The 21,331-nt window shown below is 43.1% G+C and overlaps 1 protein-coding gene across 2 annotated transcripts in view; it reads right to left on the bottom strand.

Annotated features, from left to right (window-relative positions):
• The window catches only part of DGKH (diacylglycerol kinase eta), a 223,850-nt gene extending 202,950 nt beyond the window's left edge, over positions 1-20,900 (bottom strand). For both annotated transcript variants that reach the window (XM_040267184.1, XM_040267185.1), the window contains exon 1: positions 14,035-20,900. In XM_040267184.1, coding sequence (XP_040123118.1) covers positions 14,035-14,217 — 183 coding nt within the window. In that variant the 5' untranslated portion in view covers positions 14,218-20,900. The remainder of the gene's footprint in view (positions 1-14,034) is intronic.
• Between the last annotated feature and the right edge of the window lie 431 nt (positions 20,901-21,331).

The raw sequence follows: 21,331 nt of genomic DNA, 5'->3' as shown, positions 1-21,331 counted from the left end.
CACGTGCATGCACACACACACACACACACACACACACTCTGCTGTAACCACTTCCTCTCCCTTTATCCTACTTTATTTCCCTTCATTGTGCTTATGAACATCTGATATGTATTTGCTTATATGTTTATTTTAGACTAGAAGCTCTAGCAAGCAGGTTTTTTTATGCGATTTTGCCATTCCGGCAACTACAACAGTACTCGATAAATACTGACTAAATGACTAGAAAGGTGGTTTACCACTAAATCGAAAAAGACCTACTAAGCCATAAGAAATTTACCATTAATGGGTACTAGGTAAGAGTTTATGCAAAATTTTATTATAATCAAACTTCCCTTTTATAATGACAGCTTTGGCAGAGGAGTAGTAGAGAATGGACCAGATAGGAAAGGTGAAGTCGCTCAGTTGTGTCTGACTCTTTGCGACCCCGTGGACTGTAACCTACTAGGCTTCTCCGTCCATGGGATTCTCCAGGCAAGAATACCGGAGTGGATTGCCATTTCCTTCTCCAAGGGATCTTCCCGACCCAGGGATCGAACCCGGGTCTCCCGAATTGGAGGCAGACGCTTTAACCTCTGAGCCACCAGGGAAGCCGATGACAAAAAATTCAAATGCTAAATCCTAAAGGCTAAGTGAAGGTTAGGAAAAAACAGCAACAGAAGTGGGAAGGAAGGAAAGAACTCACAACAGAGACAAGCAGTAGAGAAAAAGACAGTAGTAGGTATCATAATGGGCTTCCCCAGGGGCTCAATCAGTAAAGAATCCACCTGCAATGCAGAAGACCCCAGTTCAATCCCTGGGTCAGGAAGATCCCCTGGAGACGGAAATGGCAACCCACTCCAGTATTCCTGCCTGGGAAATCCCACGGACAAAGAAGCCTGGTATGGTCCATTGGATCACAAGAGTTGGACTCCAACTTAGTGAACGCTCTATATAAATATTGTAATCGTTAAATCAGGCATGAAACAGGTCGCTTGAAGGCCTGGGTGATCTTGTGTAAATTACTTATATAATCCTTGGTTTCCTTGTTTCTAAAATGGGGATAATATTGGTATCTACCTACTTAGTTTTATTATGGGGATTAAGTGAAATAACCTATGCAAATACACAATTGGCCAAACATAGTGACTGCTAACTGGGCTCCATGAGGAAAGGGGCTGTGTCTGCTTTATACACTAGTGTTTCCTAGGCCCGAGCACTCACCCTAGCCAAAGGAGGCACTGAATGCATATCCGCCAAAAGGAAATGAATTAATGAAGATGATTAGCAAGACAAAAAAATAATAAATCAGTTAACTACAAAGCAAATTCTTCCTATAAAAATAATGGAGCTAAATTTGCCCAGGGAGTGGGGAGACTGTATTTAATCTATTTATGAAAATACTGAGGCTGAGATGGTTACAGGACCCACCACAGTTAAGTGTCTAGTAGGCAAAGGAACTGTGGTCCAGATAGCACAACAAAGCACAGGCTGGAGATAGACAAGCCTGGACGCCAAAGCCTAACCTAATAGAGGAGATCAACAAAGGAAGAGCAAAGAGAGTTAGAATCCTGGGAAAACGCACACGGGGACAGAGATCGAGAGGCAGTCAAAAGCTAGTAAGAAAGAGAAAAGGAATTAAAACTTGAAAGCAAACGGGGAAGATGTGAGGGGGATAAAAATGGTCAACAGTGTCCAAATTGCAAGAAATACAGTTAGAGTGAAAACTAAAAAGAGACTGCTGGAGGTTAGCAATTAGATCACCTTTGCAAAAGAGATTTTCATGAAGTGGTTGGGGCAAAAGCCAGATCATGGGGACAGAGGAGGAGTTTAGAAAGGGGACGACAGGGAAAGTGTAGAGAAATCGGTTCAGGATAAAGCAGATTGGGCTGCAGACGCACCTAAAAGCCTACCTAGCCACGTATCTCCACTACCAGCTGCAAGAGGTCATTTGTTTTTAATAAAGTATATTTTCCCTATGACATTTGTAACATATCTTACTCTAGAAGCAAGGTTAGTCCTCATGAACGTCATGCAGTGAGCCCATCGACATGGCTCCGGCAGTATGAGTTTTCAGATATCCAAAGGGCCCTTTGTGGTGGGAAAGATAGTTCTGGATATTACAAAATAATGATCTGTAAAAATATAATACTTTTATCAAGTCTTTTAAAGAGCCAAAAAGGACCATGGTCTATATAGCCTACTGATTAAGAAGCTGCTTAAAATATTTAAAAGGCACATGTATCAGGAATAACTGAGGACTTTATACCAGGTTTTAAAAATAAGTACACTAATCAGGGATACAAGAGCATCCTGTTTATTTCCTTAATCCTCATCATGACCCTGAGAGGTAGGAATCACTAACCCCGTTTGGCAGATGAGAAATCCACAGTTCGGAGAGATGAAGTGTGTCGGTCATAGTATGCTAACTGCTGCAGCGGATAATACCCAGATCTTAGGGGCTCAACACAGTAAAGGTCCACAGCCCTTCTGAGTCACAATCCAATGTGGTCAGTGAGCTTGGGGGCAGGAACACAGAGGCTCTGCTCTCTGAGTCAGGGATCCAAGCTCTTCCCACTGCATAAGCAAGTAGAGACCCACAGGTGGCTTTAGAGGCCACAGTGACAAGTATCACTCCCACTCATGTTCCACCGGCTGAAACTCGGTGACATAGCACCACCTTTCGGCACACGAAACGGAGTCTCACAGCTGGCCAGGAAAGATGGGGAAACCCAGGGACTGACGAGCACAGCATTCTCTGCCACAGTAAGTAACAGTGAAGGGACTCTTGAATACAGTATACTAACACATATATATGGAATTTAGAAAGATGGTAACGATAACCCTGTATGCGAGACAGCAAAAGAGACCCAGATGTATAGAACAGTCTTTTGGACTCTGTGGGAGAGGGAGAGGGCGGGATGATTTGGGAGAATGGCCTTGAAACATGTATAATATCATATAGGAAACGAATCGCCAGTCTAGGTTTGATGCAGGATACAGGATGCTTGGGGCTGGTGCACTGGGATGACCCAGAGGGATGGTATGGGGAGGGAGGTGGGAGGGGGGTTCAGGAGTGGGAACTTATGTACACCCGTGGAGGATTCATGTTGATGTATGGCAAAACCAATACAGTATTGTAAAGTAAAAAAAATAAAAATTAAAAAAATAATAACATGTAACAAATAAATGAATAAATAAATAAAAATAGTATATGGAAGAGTTGAGACACAAACCCGACACTACTTGAGGGTCCCAAGGAACCTTGCTCTCCAGTTGGGCTTTCCCTTTCATTTCATTAAATCCATCACTAAGTTTAGCATTTCTCCAAATAACCATGATAATGGATGATTACAGTATGTGTTCCTTTCTTTTTTTTCCACCTATCTTTTACTGTCTGTCCTGCAATTCCCTTTTACAAATCGATGGTTTTAGTCTTCTGAGGGGCATACACATGAATACAAAATTTGGGGAGCCCCCTGAAGCCCATCCAGACTACAGAACGCATGTGTGTGCTGTGGCTGCACGTTCAGTCGTGTCAGACACTGAGATCCCATGGACTGCAGCCTGCCAGGCTCTTCTGTCCATAGGGTTCTCCAGGCAAGAATACTGGAAAGAGTCGTCATTTCCTACGTCAGGGGATCTTCCCGACCTAGGGACTGAACCCGCATCTCTTGCATCTCCAGCATTGACAGGCAGATTCTTCACCACGAACGCCACCCTATGGGATGCTTGAGCCCAAGGCAAAGGACTCTCCACTACTTTACTGTTAACGTCTGGCTCGCTTGCCATCGCCCCACCCCACTTCAGCCCCATCCCGCTGACTCCCTCCTTGTTGTAGCTTCTGTCTCTTGGTCATTGTACCCCTGTTCCTTCTGCCTAGGCTGCCTTCCCCCAAGAGGAAGGCTCATTCCCTCAAGGTCAGCGTTTCGATGTCACCTTCTCAGGAAGACCTTCCTCTTCCTACCCTACCCACACTCCCATTCATGTCTTTTTCGCTCTTTAGCACTTCTCACCTTCTCACCTTCTAACATGTTATGCATTTTACATACTTGTAAGTTTTTAAGTTCTCCCAGGGTTAAAATGTGAGCTCCATGAGGGCAGAGATCTCTGTCTGTCTTGGTTCTGTTTACTGCTCTACTGCTGGCATCTATGACAGTGCTTGGACATCATATGCATCTTCTGGTGTAAATTACTTTCAAGCTGGTTTTAGAAAAGGCAGAGGAACCAGAGATCAAACTGCCAACATCCGCTGGATCACGGAAAAAGCAAGAGAGTTCCCGAAAAACATCGATTTCTGCTTTATTGACTATGCCAAAGCCTTTGACTGTGTGGATCACAATAAACTGTGGAAAATTCTGAGAGAGATGGGAATACCAGACCACCTGACCTGCCTCTTGAGAAACCTGTATGCAGGTCAGGAAGCAACACCTAGAACTGGACATGGAACAACAGACTGGTTCCAAATAGGAAAAGGAGTACGTCAAGGCTGTATATTGTCACCCTGCTTATTTAACTTATACACAGAGTACATCATGAGAAACACTGGGCTGGAAGAAGCACAAGCTGGAATCAAGATTGCCGGGAGAAATATCAGTAACTTCAGATATGCAGATGACACCACCCTTATGGCAGAAAGTGAAGAGGAACTAAAGAGCCTCTTAATGAAAGCAAAAGAGGAGAGTGAAAAACTTGGCTTAAAGCTCAACATTCAGAAAACGAAGATCATGGCATCTGGTCCCATCACTTCACGGTAAATAGATGGGGAAACAGTGGAAACAGTATCAGACTTTATTGTTTGGGGCTCCAAAATCACTGCAGATGGTGACTGCAGCCACGAAATTAAAAGACGCTTACTCCTTGGAAGGAAAGTTATGACCAACCTAGACAGCATATTAAAAAGCAGAGACATTACTTTGCCAACAAAGGTCTGTCTAGTCAAGGCTATGGTTTTTCCTGTGGTCATGTATGGATGTGAGAGTTGGACTGTGAAGAAACCTGAGTGCTGAAGAATTGATGCTTTTGAACTGTGGTGTTGGAGAAGACTCTTGAGAGTCCCTTGGACTGCAAGATCTAACCAGTCCATTCTGAAGGAGATCAGTCCTGGGTGTTCTTTGGAGGGAATGATGCTAAAGCTGAAACTCTAGTACTTTGGCCACCTCATGCGAAGAGTTGACTCACTGGAAAAGCCTCTGATGCTGGGAGGGATTGGGGGCAGGAGGAGAAGGGGACGACAGAGGATGAGATGGCTGGATGGCATCACGGACTCGATGGACGTGAGTCTTAGTGAACTCCGGGTGTTGGTGATGGACAGGGAGGCCTGGCGTGCTGCGATTCATGGGGTTGCAAAGAGTCAGACACGACTGAGCGACTGAGCTGAACTGAACTGAACATTTATTTATTTACTTTTGGCTGTGTCCAGCCTCAGTTGCTATGCACGGACTTCTCTCTAGTTGAGGCACGTAGGCTCAGTTACCCCATGGCATGCAGGGTCTTAGTTCCCAGACCAGGGATAGAACCCTCATCCCCTGCCTTGGGAGGTGGATTCTTAACCACTAGACCACTAAGGAAGTCCCTTTTTGAATGAACTGAGGGACAACAAAAGAGTAAAAAAGAGAAAAGGCACATAGGCAGATGGCTGCTGTTGAAAATGTTCTCTTTCTAGTTCACAGGGGTTTATTTTAACACCATGCTCCACAAACCGGAGACAGTATATATTCATTCATATATATATATATATATATATATATATATATATACACATATAAAATAACATGATTTTAAAGTACTATATTCAGTTCAGTCACTCAGTCATCTCCAACTCTTTGCAACCCTATGAAATGCAGCCAATAGGCCAAATGGAAAAGTACTTTATATAATTCTTATTAGCACTATATCATGACCTTTTAAAACCAGCAATCTTATCTTACAAAAGTGAAACTAACAGTTTTCTTTGAAAATCTATTGAAGCATTAGATACCTATAAGCATTATCTTATAAATGAGTCCTTCTAAAGCCATTTTCAAAGTGATTCCACGATTTGGCTAATGGTAATTAAAATTAATAGAAATTTCAGTGGAAATATTTTATTCTGGAAGTCATTTTTCAAACATACACTGTTCAGCATCTCACTAAAAACACGAGTTTTGAATGCAAAAAGGCATTAGGAAACCTAAAACACTGGTCAGAGATACATTCAGATTAAACAGATGAATAAAGGGCCAGGCAGGAAGGGAGAGGGTAACATAAGGGAGGGGAGGCAGGAGAGGTGAGCAGACACACACATATTGGGTTGGCCAAGAAGTTCGTTAGGGTTTTTCCATAACACTGTACAGAAAAACCCTAACGAACTTCTTGGCCAACCCAACACACCCATACTTGTATACTACAGAAGTCAAGTTTCAAATCCAAGAAGCTTACTGGACTTAAAAGAAGACACTTGGAAGCCATCCACCATTTCCAAGTCCTGCTTTTGAATTCCAATCCTACCATTTACTTAGAAGATATTCCAACCTGCTACTCTCAGTTTTTTCATTTGTAAAATTCAGATAGTTTTACACAACTGTTTGATGAGATCATGTATATATTATAAAGCTGCTCTATAAACAAACATTAAGGAGAAAGGTATTTTTACATTTCTGACATGAATGTCCCAAGCTTACGAGCTGGACACAACTTAGAGACTGAACAACAAACATTAATTACAATCTGGTGTTTAGACAAAGTCCTGGTATTCAGCCTGCACAGTGAGAAGATTAGAGATGCTTGCTCCACACATGATACAGTTAATCATATTTCCCTGGTATAAAACAAGAGGCTTACGTAACTAATAAGGACCTACCATATAGCACAGGAAACTCTACTCAGTACTCTGCAGTGATCTACATGGGAAAAGAATCTTAAAAAGAGTGGATCTACATATATGTATAACTGATTCATTTTGCTGCATTTTTTTATATTCCAATAAAAATTAAAAAAAAAAAAAACAAGAGGCTAACAAGTCTTCCAAATATCCTTCTAATAAAAAGTGGGGTGGGGGGAATATTGTCATTTATGTTACTTTGAAAAAAATAAGTGACAATCTATTGATAAAACAGAAACAATGTATATTGCATCTTAAATTAAGGTTATTATCAATAATGGATATTGACCTTTTAAGCCACTTAACCAAATCAAAAATACAGATGTGTTTCAAATAACTAAATAGTCACAGGAAAAAACCACTCCATACCCAACAAAATCAAATTAATTTGTCAAGGGAAAACATAGTGGACTAACATGTTATGGGTCTTTTTCAAAGGTCTATTTTTAGATATAAACCAAACGCTCTTTAATTAAAACCTTTGCCTATAAACATATTTCCTGAGCAAGTAAAGCCTAACAAATCCAACATGAGTGAAACCCTGTACCCTGGAAACAGAAAGGAGCCCCGAGTCATTTACAATAAAAGTTTCATATAACCTTTCATCACTCCCACCACAACAGCAACCATGCAGCCTTGAAGTGAAAGCTTTCTAAATTTAGATACCTTCAAACAATACATCATAAGTTGTATGTGAAGGTTGAATAAATTATTTATTAAGTCTCATCTTTAATAATGGGATATCATGTTTACCTTGTAATCAAAATGGAAAGAAAGTTGTTATACCATATATTACTGTACCAAGACTCAGAGTTTCCAATCTATATTTAGTTCACATTAAAATGGAAGCAAAGACGCAAACCAAGCTAAAAATAAAATGTTCTACAAAGATGAGATTTTTAAATGGATTGAGATCTAGCTTTATTTGGTCCCTTCAACGCTGATTGCATTTCGCAGCACCTTAACTTTGCAGTGCTATGCAAGCCATTTTCCATTACCTAGAAAAGTAATCAGAAACTAAAGCCCACAAGAAAATCCATGGGCCATATACTTCCAGCACCTGATTGTACACAGCCCACAAGTTAAGAAGGTTTTTACATGTTTAAATGGCTTTTAAAAAAAACAATATTTGTTAACACATGAAAATGTTATGAACTCAAATGTTAACATCCTTAAATTTTTACTGGAAGAGATGGTTAGATAGCATCACCGACCTAACGGACATGAAATTGAGCAAACTACAGGAGATGGTGGAGGACCGCGGAACGTGGCATGCTGCAAGCCGTGGGTGTGCAAAGAGTTGGACACAATTTAGTGACTGAACAACAACACACATATAGACATAAAACCACATGACAGCCACTTATAGGTATATTCAAGTACTGCCTATAGATGCTTTTGCGCTACAGCAGTAGAGTTGAGTAATTCTGACAGTCTATGGCCCGCAAAGCTTTGAATATTTACTACCTGACCCTTTATAGAAAAAGTCAGCTGACTTCTGCCTAGACGAATGTTAATTACTCTTATAATTCAAGATATCTTCCTGCTCATCACCTATCAAAATGTAAATATTCCTACTTGCTTTTCACATCATAGTGAGTTTCTGAACAATAAACTTGTTAATATTACTTTATTTATTACCAATCTGCTGGCCTTGTTTCTGTTTCCCATACTATTTGGATCATCACCTAATTCAATGTTTCCACGTAGAACTGTGGCTAAGTCTTAAACAGTATTTTCTAATTTATTATGTTTCTGTTTCAAATACTGTATATGAACCAGCAGAACCTACTAACAGGCTGCCGTCTACAATCTGAAAAACACTGAGCAAGTCCTCCCTAATCTACTCTACAGAAGGTTTATGGTGAAAGATAATGTTTAATTGCACAAATTGTACCTCATAAAGCAGTGAAAAATACAAATCAATATTTCCATATTGATCATGCCTTACCATAAAGACATGAGTTTATTTATACATCCCTCAAGTTAAAGTAAAACCAGGTTTTAACTGAAGAATATGGTGGTTATTCTTTTACTGGGCAGAAAGAGATGCCCTAATACAGGTATAGTGTTGCAAAGTTCAGAATATCTTTCCAGTGTTTAGGTATGTTTAGAAACTCATTTATGGACATTAAAATTAACTAAGACATACAAATGTGGAAAAATTAAGTGAGAGCATAATAATTAGGAAGCATTTTTGACACATGAAGCTTCATGACCTTAGCCAAGATGAGTCAAAAAGTCTTTGAGTTGGTTCCTATTTGTTTTTACCATTTGAACAATTGAACAATTGACAGTTGAACAATTCTAGTCTATAATTCTGACCAAGGTTCCTCCAGCCATTCACTGCAAAATGAAAGACCACAGTATTGATGGGCCAACAAAAAGCAAACCAAGTGACCTTCACACTCATGTTCAAAATTAAGCTGTTCTGAGTTTAGTGCTGTTCCAGAATGCCTCATGCCCAATAAACACCTGTGAAATTCTCTACAACAGTAAATCTAAATGCAGAATTCTCCTTGAGGCAAGATGAAGAATTTAGGGATAATAGTCAAGGGTAGAGAGAAAGGAAGAGATCTGATGAGTTACAGCTCCCTTTAGTTTCCCCAATCAGCAGTACTTAAACTTCTGTAAACAAGTGATTTATTTCCTTTGAGGAAGTCAAGGCAGCCATAAAATTATCTCGTGTTTAGCACCTGGGTAGCTAGATGAGACTACCTGCAATTCTATTTAGCTGATAGTTTGAGAATCACTGTGTGTATGTGTTAGCCACTCAGTCGTGCCCAACTCTCTGCAACCCCACAGACTGTAGCCCACCAGGCTCCTCTGTCCATGGGATTCTCCAGGCAAGAATACTGGAGTGGGCAGCCATTCCCTTCTTCACGGTATCTTCCCGACCCAGGGATTGAACCCAGGTCTCCTGCACTGCAGGCAGATTCCCGACCATCTGAGATACCATAGAAAGAAAAAAGGTGAAAACCAGAGAATGAGGAAAGTAGGAGAGAGAGAGCAAGGACAAAGAAACAGAAGGGAAAAAATGGGAAATGAAAAGAGGAACAAAGAGCACACAACATAGGATTGAGGAGGATACTAAAACGTACATGTGGATTTGATTAGACCACACTAATTCCAAAAGCATGCCGGTCTTATTTATTCTCTACTTAACAAGTGTGTAGTATCCACTGCATAAAAGCTGAGATTGGTGCTGTCTTAAAATAGCCCATATTTCCTTTCATAGAGAGCGGGTTAATTAAGTGATGACATAACATGCTAGATTAAACCATATGAGATTTCCCATATGGGATCATTTTTTCCCAGCTTTATAGAGGTCTAATTGACAAGTAAAATTGTATATATACTTAAAGTACTTAATGTGATGATTATTTGATAGACATATATATTGTAGAATGATTACCACAATTAAGTTAATTAATATATCCATTACCTCACAGCTACCATGTGTGCACCTGTGTGTGTGCTGAGAATACTTTGCTATCCTCTTAGCAAATTTCAAATACACGATACAGTTTTAGTAACTACAGTCACAATGCTGTACATTAAATCCCCAGAAGATATTCCTCTTAGAGTTGAAAGCGTGTACTTCTCCCCATTTTCCCCACCTCCCAGCCTTACTCTCTACCGTTTTGACCTGCTGACAGTGCAGTTTCACTGAGCTCAATCTGATATAAAGGAATACTTTGCCATCATCAGAAAGAATAAGGTATCTGTAGACAAACTTTAGAGAAATTATCTCCATATTATATCCCCAAACAAACAAGATGCAGAACGTGTGCAAAATGTTCTCATCAGTATTTGTAAAATACTACATATTTAAGTGTGGTGTGTATATATAAATACACACACACACATACGTGTGTATGTTAGTTGCTCAGTCATGTTTGACTCTTTGTGACCCTGTGGACTGTAGCCTGCCAGGCTCCTCTGTCCATAGGATTCTCCAGACAAGAATACTGGAGGGGGTTGCCATTCCCTTCTCCAGGGGACCTTTCCAACTCAGGGATAAAACCCAAGTCTCCTACATTGCAGGTGGATTCTTTACCATCGGAGACATCAGGGAAGCCCATATATGTATGTATACATGTATATATTCTTTTATGTGCATAGAAATTTTCTAGAAACACACAACAAAGAAATTGTCAACAACTGCCTTGAAACAGACTATGAAGTCTAGTGTGGGAAGCAGATGACTTTTCACTGGATACGGTTCCATCACCAAGTATCCTTTCACACTGTCTGAATGACTTACTATATGCACACTTTACTTTTTCAATTAAGAAAAGTCTGGACACTTTCCAAATGCCACAATTAAGGTTCTTCACTGACACTCAAATTATTTAAAACATTTACCAACATTTACCACAAAAAAAAAACACTTAAAATAATGTAATGACTTAAATTAGTGGTTATTTTTCACTCCAAAGCTAAACACCAATCAGCTTTATGATCCTAAGGATCTTAAAGGAAACTAAAAGAAGTAGTGCGTTTTAATGCTAATACCAATATACACGAACCATTACACGAACACACGGAATGTATACACACAGTCCTTCAAGAAATAATGTTCAACTCATCTTTTCAATTTACTCTGCTGTAGGCCCTCTGTATGTGCACAAGTGCTTTCCAAAGAGAGTGTATATTAACATACACAAACATACGTAAGCATGTGGATATAGGCATGCAAACTATGTGTTCATGTGCCACGTATACCATTCCAGACTGCTATACACTATAATGAAGATGCTATTAGTAACCACAACCTGTAGACCTAGTGATCCCTTGGTTTATCTTCAGGATGTATGAGCTCCTGCTGTCTAAAATACGCCTAAGCCTTGGGCTAGTCCCAGGGCCTCGTCCTCCAGGCTCTCCCATCTCACACACCTGTGCAAGGGATCAATAGAGTGTCCGTCCTTTCCTAAAGATCTCTTCCCTCAACTTTTATCTGGATCATAACTGAAGCCTGGAAACCAACAGTTGAATTTAGCGGTGCTCCTTCCCCCCACTGCTCTGTCTTCATCCCTGAGAATCAGAGATGTAACTGCTGAAATTTGTGGCAGATATGAACAGACTGGACTGGGGGATGGGGCGGGTAAGGAGGCCAAGGATCAGCAGTTTCAGCCAATTTAGGCCCTGATCGCTTGTGTCCATGTATGATAATGTTGATGAACTTGTATGCACTTGCATTAAGCAAGTATAAAAAACACAATTTCTAAAATTCAATGCAGTTTTGGTAATTTAAGGAACATTTCATTTAATGATCATTAATTATCCCTAATCATGGCAAAACATTAGTGTTAACTACTTTTGTTAGAAAGTTAAATGGGAAACCAACAATAAATATGCTTCTTGAATTGACTCTCAGTCTTGATATATATGCTTTTCCCAAAAGCACAGAAAATATTCAATTTAAACAGTATAATTGTAGCTATTATCACCAGTTTAAGTATCTTTCAAATTTTAGTGGTACTCCCAACAAATTTGTTTTTTATTTCACTCAGTTCAAATTAGAAATCTCTCTAAATTTTCTTCCAAAGAGTATAAATTTATTGGTCAATTTTGATGTAAGTATACATGGAATTTTAACCTTTTCAGGTGAATATGTAAAAACGCCACTTTACCCGTCATTTTGCTGATTATCAACACAGTTTTGAGAACTTTTTAAATTAAGATTTCAAATGTTAAAGGCACCCTCTGTTAGGAAAGTCCCTATTTTATTTAGCCTTAATCTTCTAAAAATAGATTAAACACCATACCCTTAACTTATCACAAATTTTATTAAATTAGAAATGTCACTATTAAAAGCAGTTACAAGATGTGCACTTAAAAATGAAGCAGTCTTTGACTCTTCAGTGAAGCTTGTTAACAGTTGTGTGTGTGCTTACACATATTTATTTTAGAAAGCAAGGAGGCAGGCAAGTGCAAACATGAATCCACAGGCATATAATAAAAGTTCTATTTTCATATGTGGGTCCATTAACCTTAGAAAACAAGTTCTCGTAAAAATAGGTATCAGAATGAATTAACTTCTGCACATTTATTTTTAAAGAGCACACAAATTTAACAATTTTATTGGTTCCCTTTTCTAATTCCTCCTTAAAGTCGCCCAGTGATAACAGACTCTCAACGGCATAATTTCTAAAATATGACCCAAATTTAGAATATATAAGTAATGTTTAAGTTGCAAGCATTTGAAATATATATATTATATAAAATCAAATTAAAACTCTCAACTTGAGCCATCACAGGTCAGTAGCATGTGCTACAGAAAGAGTAACACAGCTTGCATATCTCCATATACGACAAAGCAGTTACTTTTTAGTATTAAAAATAACCATGCGTGTGTTGATAAGATCTGAATACAGCACTTAGTGGAAAGCTGGGACTCGAGGTTTGCGGTTTGTGCTGCGCAGGGTGCAAGCATCATTTACCAAAGGACAGCAAAGGGGAAGGCAGGGGTCACCTCCCCATCCTCCCCCTCTGGGAGGGTCAGGGAGCGACAGGCTGCTGCCCTCGGGAAGAGAAGGTGGCGAAGGTCACAGCTGCTCTGGCTGGCCTGCCTGCACTTCTCTCCCTGTGCAAGGTCTCCGCAAACACTGCTCGGCAGGCAGGACCGAAAATAATAAAACACTCCTTTCTGGATCCCTGAGTGGTAACTCTAAACAGCGTTTCGGCTTTTTCCCACGCTGCTTGGTTCCCCGTCTCCACCTCTGGCTGCCTGGCTCCCCGGGAGCCCACGCTGAAGGCCCCAGCGTTGGGACCGGGAACAGCTCCCACGGGCCCCGCCCCCGGCCCCGCCCTCACCTCTGCACCCCACGCTCCCGGGCTCAGGCCCCGCCCCTGAGCCCAGGCCCCGCCCCGAGTTCAGGCCCCGCCCCCGGGCTTAGGCCCCGCTCTCACCTCTGCTCCCCGCCCCCGAGCCCAGGCCCCATCCCCGGACCCCGCCCCCGCCCTCACCTCCGCTCCCCACGCTCCCCGGCTCAGGCCCCGCCCCCAGGCCCAGACCCCGCCCTCACATCGGCTCTCCACGCTCCCGGGTCGAGGCACCGCCCCCCTGGCCCAGGCCCCGCCCTCACCTCTGCTCCCGGGATCCGCCAGCGCGCTCCCCGCGCCCAGGCGCCCTCCGTCCCCTTCCCTGGCTGCCTCCTCCCGCCTTCCCCGTTGCTCTCGGCCCGCCTCACCTTGGTGCGGATCTGCCCCGAGGTGGACACTTTGCGGATCAGCTTCTGGGGTCCCTCCTGCTCCGCTTCGCTGTCTGACGAGTCGTCTCCGGGCCCCGCCGGGACAGTGGCGGGGGTGACCGCGGCGCCTGCCGCTCCTCCCGCCGCGCCCGGGGGGTGGTGTTGGCCGCCGGCCCCGGCCATCCTGTCCGACTCCTGCGAGAACACAGCCCCGCCCGGCGGGGGCGGCGGTCAGGGGCCGCGCTCCGCTCGAGCGGGGCCCGGAGCCCCGCGCCGCCGCCGCCATCTTCACCCCCCAGCCGCCCGCGCAGGGGAAGGGTCGCCCGGGATCCCCCTGGACCCCGCGCCCGGCTCCGGCAAGAGCAGCGGCCGCGGCGGGGCGCTGGGGGCGCGGACCCAGGCCCGCCTGGGACTCCAGCGGGCCCGGCCCGGAATACCACCCGCGCAGGTAGCGGTGATGGGAGCGACGGACGGGTCAGAACTACGTCCCATGTCCCACGTCCCCGAGGGTATGGGGTCCCCAGGGTGGGCCGCGCAGGGCGAGCGAGGTGCGAAATCTCCGCACCCCCATTCCCGCAGGCCCGGCCGGCGGCGATGCTTCCTCCCTGCCTCGGTTCCCGGGCAACCGTGGCAGGAACGGCCCCGGGAGCAGAAAGAGAACCTGGCTTCCTGCCGGCTCCCCTGGGTGCTCCCCCCACCCTCCCGAACCCAGGATCTTTGCAGAGACACTCGGGCCTCGCCGCACAGTCCCCGAGAGTACAAGTCCCCTGCGGCCCCGCGACGGACGGGCGCTGCCCCTTGGTGGGTCTCCGGATCCCCCAGCCCCTCTGTGATGAAGCGTACCTCTCCCGCCTCCGCCCGGAGGTCCGGGTCCCGTCGGGTCTCCTGACCGTGGCCTTCAGTTTCTGGCCCACCCCCACCCCCATCCGGCGCACACGGAAGAGAAGAGCATTTTCCGGGAGGCTCCACTCGGCTCGGAGAACTTTTTCGTTCGGAAAGAGCGATCCCTTGGGCTAACAGGAAACTGGCAAGGGCGTGGAGAGCGCGCAGAAACCAGCGAGTTACACGCAGCCCGAGACGACGGCGGGCCAGAGAAAGGTCTGAGCTCAAGCGCGAACCGGGGGGACTGCCTAGAAGAAAACAAAGCGCCGGAGCCGTGCGAACGCCGGAGCCCGAGCACGAAAACACTGGAAGGTCCTGGGAGAGAGCCACTCCCTAACCCGGACTAGAGCGGGAGGAAATGGGATCAACAGGCGGCAGCCACCGCTCACAGCTCGTCCCCTGCGAGCTGGTGGAGCGGACGCTTGGGAAACAGCAGTCTCGCCTTGCCATGTGCACGCCTGCTGTGGGAGGGCTTCGAGGAGAAGAGACTCAAGTGACAGGTTCCTCTTGTCATCCACAGAGAATTCCATGTTGCTGTTAAGCTGTGTGTTTAAGTAGGGCAAAAAGTCCCTGCCACACCATGGAGTCTCTTCACACTTCAGGAGAGCATCCAGTCTCTTTAGCGTGTTCGCGCCCTTCAAACTCATTCTAATTTTTTTTTCAGTTGACATGACCTTTAAGGGTCCTCCAGACTAAAGGAGGGGGTGTTTTGCTTTGGGTTTTTTTTTTTTTTTTAGTTTAAATCTTACTGTCAATAATTTGATGCTGTGGAAGAACTAACAGTTCTAAGAGATTTTCAGAAACAATATACAATCCCTGTACCACTGTCTAGCCACTAGGTAGATTAAATTGATTGAAATGTAAAATGTGATGGTTAGTTCAAATGTGCAAAGACAGGAGATTGTGGCCAGGTTATTACTAACTGATAAAGGCGACTTCTTTGGGCTGTAGTCTTCTTTAGGAAGGGAAAGTAATTGTGCAGAATAAACTTTAAGAACACTTAAGGCTCCATAAAAATGCAAGTCTGTATCTACAGAGAACATACCTCTGAGAAGGGAATTCTTTTAAAAGGAAAAAAAAAAAAACAATCAAAACAATGGCCTTTATTCTAACCCAACTGTTTGGTCACTGACAAATCCAGTGGTCTCACAAATCCAAAGGGCACTTAAGTCAATGGCTTTTTGAAAGAATAAACCTAGTTCAGACCTTCCCTTTTAATGTAAAGAACCTGAGGCCCGAAGTCACAACCAGGACCAAAGTCAAAATCATGTGTCTTATTCTAATGTTCTATTCACAATACCACATCACACAACAAAAGCTGGTTTGTCCATTATCATGTTTCTATCCACATTTAGGTTTAAAGTTTTATATAAGTAATGTTTTCCAAAATCCAGGCAGAGAGTGAAACAGAAGGGCAAGGTCCATTGTTTTATGTCCATGCCTATTCTGTGATCTTAAGAGGACTGAATACACTTCTCACCCTCATTCCAACATTGATCACTTACAAATATTAGATAAAAAAGTAAATATATATATATATAGCTTCATGTGCAAAAGCTGGGCTATTAATACCTCAAAGTAAAGGTATTCATTACTTCATGAAAAATTAACCTCACAGTTACCCCTGCTCTTTAAAGACTCTTGTAACAAGTTCTAAAATTTGGTTGTGACTCTGAAAGTATAGCCAGTCTTCACCCGCCAATGTTAACTAAATGATCCCTGGTCTGCATTTTCCCTAGCACATACTTAAGAGTGAAATACTGTGTAAGCAAGTGAAGGAATGTTGCATCATTTCCCACAAAAGGTAGCTCATGAAAGATGCTCTTTTCTCCAGTCATCTCTTCTGAGGAACTATAATCCCTAACTTAAAGTAGCTGACCCACTGGCATCTTCTCAGGTCTTATCTGTAAATTAGAAATTGCCAGAAGGGATATTCAATCTGTACACTGTATACCTGCAATGCACTTCACTTCCCCTAAAAATATAATAGCAATGTCAAGAGCTCAATGTGTACAACCATTTTAATGTAGCTCAAAATAGCAACTAAAACAAATTTCAAATATGTGGCATATTACATTATTTCTTTAATTTATAAGATTTCCTTGAACTGTTCTCCTTACTTGGTGTTTTCAGATATTCAAATAATTTCTTAGATGCATCTTACATATTTATCTTATTATTATTACTTTGAAATCTTTGTTTTGAACATAATGTATCACAAACTATTATAAGCTTGGACATAAGCCACATAAGATACTGCATTCAGAAAGAAGTGGAAATAGAAGCTACCACTAAATTACCTTTAGGGCTTTCCACCCCATTAAAAAAAAAAAAAACTATTATACTAAAGAGAAGTTACAGCCAGTTCTCATTTTGATACCAACCTTATAAATATTACCTATAGAGATATTTTGAATTATATTCTTATTGATCATACTTATAACAAAAGAGGTTTAATATCCATCTGTAGCTTTTATTGATTAAATCCCATATGTTCTATGGTTTTATGTTAAATATTATGTCATAAACATGAAGCCTACATTAGATTCTGAAGAACCTAAGTACATAGGCACTTTAAAAACATGTTCTAAGACTCACATTCCTAATCAATGGGAGCCATGCAAAGAACACTGCAGGTTGAACAGGTACAGACCTGCTTTCATGCAAACTTTAAAACACCTTCCATAATACACTACCTATTCCTATGGTTTCTCCTGTGGTCATGTATGGATGTGAGAGTTGGACTATAAAGAAAGCTGAGTGCTGAAGAATTGATGCTTTTGAACTGTGGTGTTGGAAAAGACTCTTCAGAGTCCCTTGGACTGCAAGGAAATCCAACCAGTACATCCTAAAGGAAATCAGTCCTGGGACTTCTTTGGAAGGAATGATGCTAAAGCTGAAGCTCCAGTACTTTGGCCACCTCATGCAAAGAGTTGACTCATTGGAAAAGACTCTGATGCTGGGAGGGATTGGGAGCAGGAGGAGAAGGGGACGACAGAGGATGAGATGGCTGGATGGCATCACCGACTTGATGGACATGAGTCTGAGTGAACTCCGGGAGTTGGAGATGGACAGGGAGGCCTGGCGCGCTGCGATTCATGGGGTCGCAAAGAGTCGGACACGACTGAGCGACTGAACTGAACTGATTCCATGTATAGAATGTAACACTGAAAGCTTCACTAAAATTCCCTTGTTATCTCAGCGAAGAGGATTTTGAAATGACAGTAATCATGATATCAACTCCATGTACGTATGCCCATCCCTGCACCTAAGGCACACACCTTTGGTCATCTAGACTTCATACGTAAATATAAAGTCTCATTTATGTGTTGGCCATTTTTCCTTTGAAACTCTTCTCTCCCTAATTTTTTAGTGGTTCTGAATAGCTTCATCAGAGCCAACTAGGTAACAATCATTCAGAAATAAAAAGAAATTTTTATAAGTAAAGGGTACTCTAGCATCCCAGTACTGTTCAAGAACTACTCTGTAAATACCCTCATCTCTGCTAAGTTCTGGCAAGAATTCTATTTTCTTTCCCACAGGCTATTATCTACAAGGACTACTTGGCTAAATATCTTCCTGAACCCACCTATTCTCACCACCAAAGTATTTTTTAATTAATTGGAAATTTAGGTAATGCCTCTGTTTCCACCGATTTGATTATACTCTAAAGCCAACATTAAAGGAAATACACAGACACGTGAATGCTAACATTTATCTTCTTGCAGGCCCAGTGCCCTCGATGGGGTAATGATAAGGTTAACAGTTTATTTAAATTCCCTCCCTTAATTAAATAACTTCATTTCATCTCCAAGTACAAAGACCATCCTGATGGCCAGCAGCTGCCTCGCTGCTCCAAGCATGAGTACATTTCAAGCTAGACAGGCTATTCTCTTTACTATTACTCAGCATCAATTCCCGACATTAAGTTAACTCTTCTGTCTGAATGGTTCCATGTAGAATCATATCACGTTTTGGGACTTGGCAAAAAAGACCAAAGAAAGTATATCCTTACATATATGCTGTTATTTACAGTAAGAAACAATGCAACAGGATCTGTGTGCTGGGAATATTGCCTGTTCGTTCTTGAATATTCCTTTTCATAAATGTAATAGTATATTTTTATAGTAAAGAAGTACTAAAGTAGCCTGTATTGGAATTCAGAAAAAAAGAGATTTTAAACGACAGCAAAGTGGAATCCAGGTCAAAGCAGATCTTTTAACCAAGGTCTTTGAGGGTCAACAGAATGGGCTATGGGAACTGATTCCCTTGAAATTTTATTAAATTTTTTATATGTATGTTGCATGGCTACATCTTGGGGAGGAAGACAGTCCATAGCTTTGATTAGATTCATAAGGGATCACTGATCCGAGAAAAGTTTTTGTAGGGAAATATGTCCTTCAACATAGATTAAGCTGACATTTCCCCAGTTAGCGCCCCATGTCTGAAATAACTGACATTTACATGCATTATTTCCCCTACTTTACCCTGTCATTTTTCTTGTCCACACCACTTTTCAGTAATTTGGATAACTTATCTTTTTTAAGAAATTAAGTGAGAGTCCCCTTTATTAGTTCTGAGACTTCATGTCAGACATGGACAGCCAGGAGGTTTCAAATAAAATTACTTTGTCCAATGGATCATTTTATGCCACATACACGAGATTTCTGATGATTTTCTTCTTTGAACTCTTTTCTTTTTACTCTAAAATAGTAAAATGTATGAAACAAGACATTCTGTCTACTTAAGAATGAAGGCTCTGTGATGATTTAAGGATTTGTGTCTGTGCAGTCAACTACTACATTCAACAGTCCTGGAACATAGTAGGTGCTGGATAAAAGATCTGTTGAGTAAATAAAAAGGCCTGCAGCGTTTAAAGAAAATAAACCTCATTTTTTAAAGGCGAGTTCTGCAGACTGGACAAAGTGCCACAATTCACTCACGTATTTCTGTTTGGGCTCTAGTTTTAAAGGCTAATAAATGAACATTTTCATTTTTGTCACTTGAAGTAAAGCAAAGATAAAAGTTTTGCTGCCAAAGTAGCTGTGGCATCAGCATCCTACAGTAAAATAAATACATACAACCAGGCATTTTTCATTGTGATTGGTGTTGACTCCAGGTCTGCAAGTTCATAAAGGACTTCCCAGGTAGGAAAGTTTAAAAATAAAGAAGTTACAAAAACAGGTCACTAAATTTAGTTTTCAGGGATCTTTGACTTAAACTCCAAAACCGAACTGTATTTTGAATTTCAAGGATATTTTAATCCTCAGTAATACACAAAACAGACGAAACATGAGCAGACGGGCAAGCTAATACCATGTTCAACTTTATGAAAGCAAAGACAGCTGCAGATACAGACTAATCAGGGTTGAAGGACACTCCCGAAAGGTCGGGAAACAGAAGGCAGAGAAACTTGGGCAAAGGAGCCGGTAAGGGTACACATTGGAAAAGAAAAACCAAACCTGGCCCCTGACCTAGAAGCTCTCAGCAGGCAGGGGGCCAGCCTGAGCAGGTAATGCGGGAGTCCCCGGGAACACGGTGAACAGAACACAGGTGAGGCTTTTCAAAGAGGCTCAAGATTGTCAACCAGGACGGAGTACCAAACATCGAGGCAGGGCGCAGAGAGCCAAAATTCGATGCCAGGGGAAAAAGGCAGCCCACACAGGATTACAGAGCTCTGAGTGAGACGGGGATTTCGGGGTAGAAACACTGGAGGGTGGTGAGGTGGTTCTGACTCTCTGAGTTGCAAGAAAGAAGTTGAAAGAGTTTGAGAGAACGGATGCGAAGAGCCCCCCTCTCCCCCGGGCTCCTGCTCGTTACCGTCGCACATACCAGGCATATGTACAGGCTATCGGGTCCCTAAAATCACCCAACCTCCGCGTTTTGTGGGCGGCGAAAAACCCAGGCGAAATCAAGGTCAGCTTCCCGCTTCCCCCCTGGCAAGCCCCCTTGACCCTCGCCCGGGGCTGTAGCGGCGAGCCCGAGTCGGAGGCGTGGTTCCGGGCTTCAAGCCGCGATGCGCCCGGCCAGCGCGGGTCCCCGGGAACCAGCGCGCCCAGGTGATGGGCCAGGGCGCGGTCTCGGGCCGGGGGGAACGCGGGTCTCCTCCGAGCCCTGCCCGCCGACCCACGGTCTGGATTTCTCCTTTCCTCCTCCCTACCCACCCTCTACGATCTAAAATCAAGTCCAAAAAAAAAAAAAGTTGAGAAGTCGATGAAGCACGGAAATCAAACGGTGCTTCGAGGGCCGTGGTCCGCGCGGGTCGCCGGCAGCCCCCCTCGGGGAAAGCCTCGGCGGGCCGGACAAAGGGGCTCCGGGCGGCGCGCGAGGAGGAGCCGGGGCGGCGGAGGAAGCGCGGCCCCGGCTGGGAAGCAGCTGGGGACCTCATCCCGGGCCATTTCCTGAACGGAACCCG

The sequence above is a fragment of the Oryx dammah genome, unplaced genomic scaffold (assembly GCF_014754425.2).
Source record: "Oryx dammah isolate SB20612 unplaced genomic scaffold, SCBI_Odam_1.1 HiC_scaffold_24, whole genome shotgun sequence".
In the NCBI taxonomy this organism is placed as follows: domain Eukaryota; kingdom Metazoa; phylum Chordata; class Mammalia; order Artiodactyla; family Bovidae; genus Oryx; species Oryx dammah.
This window is presented reverse-complemented; position numbering and strand designations above follow the sequence as displayed.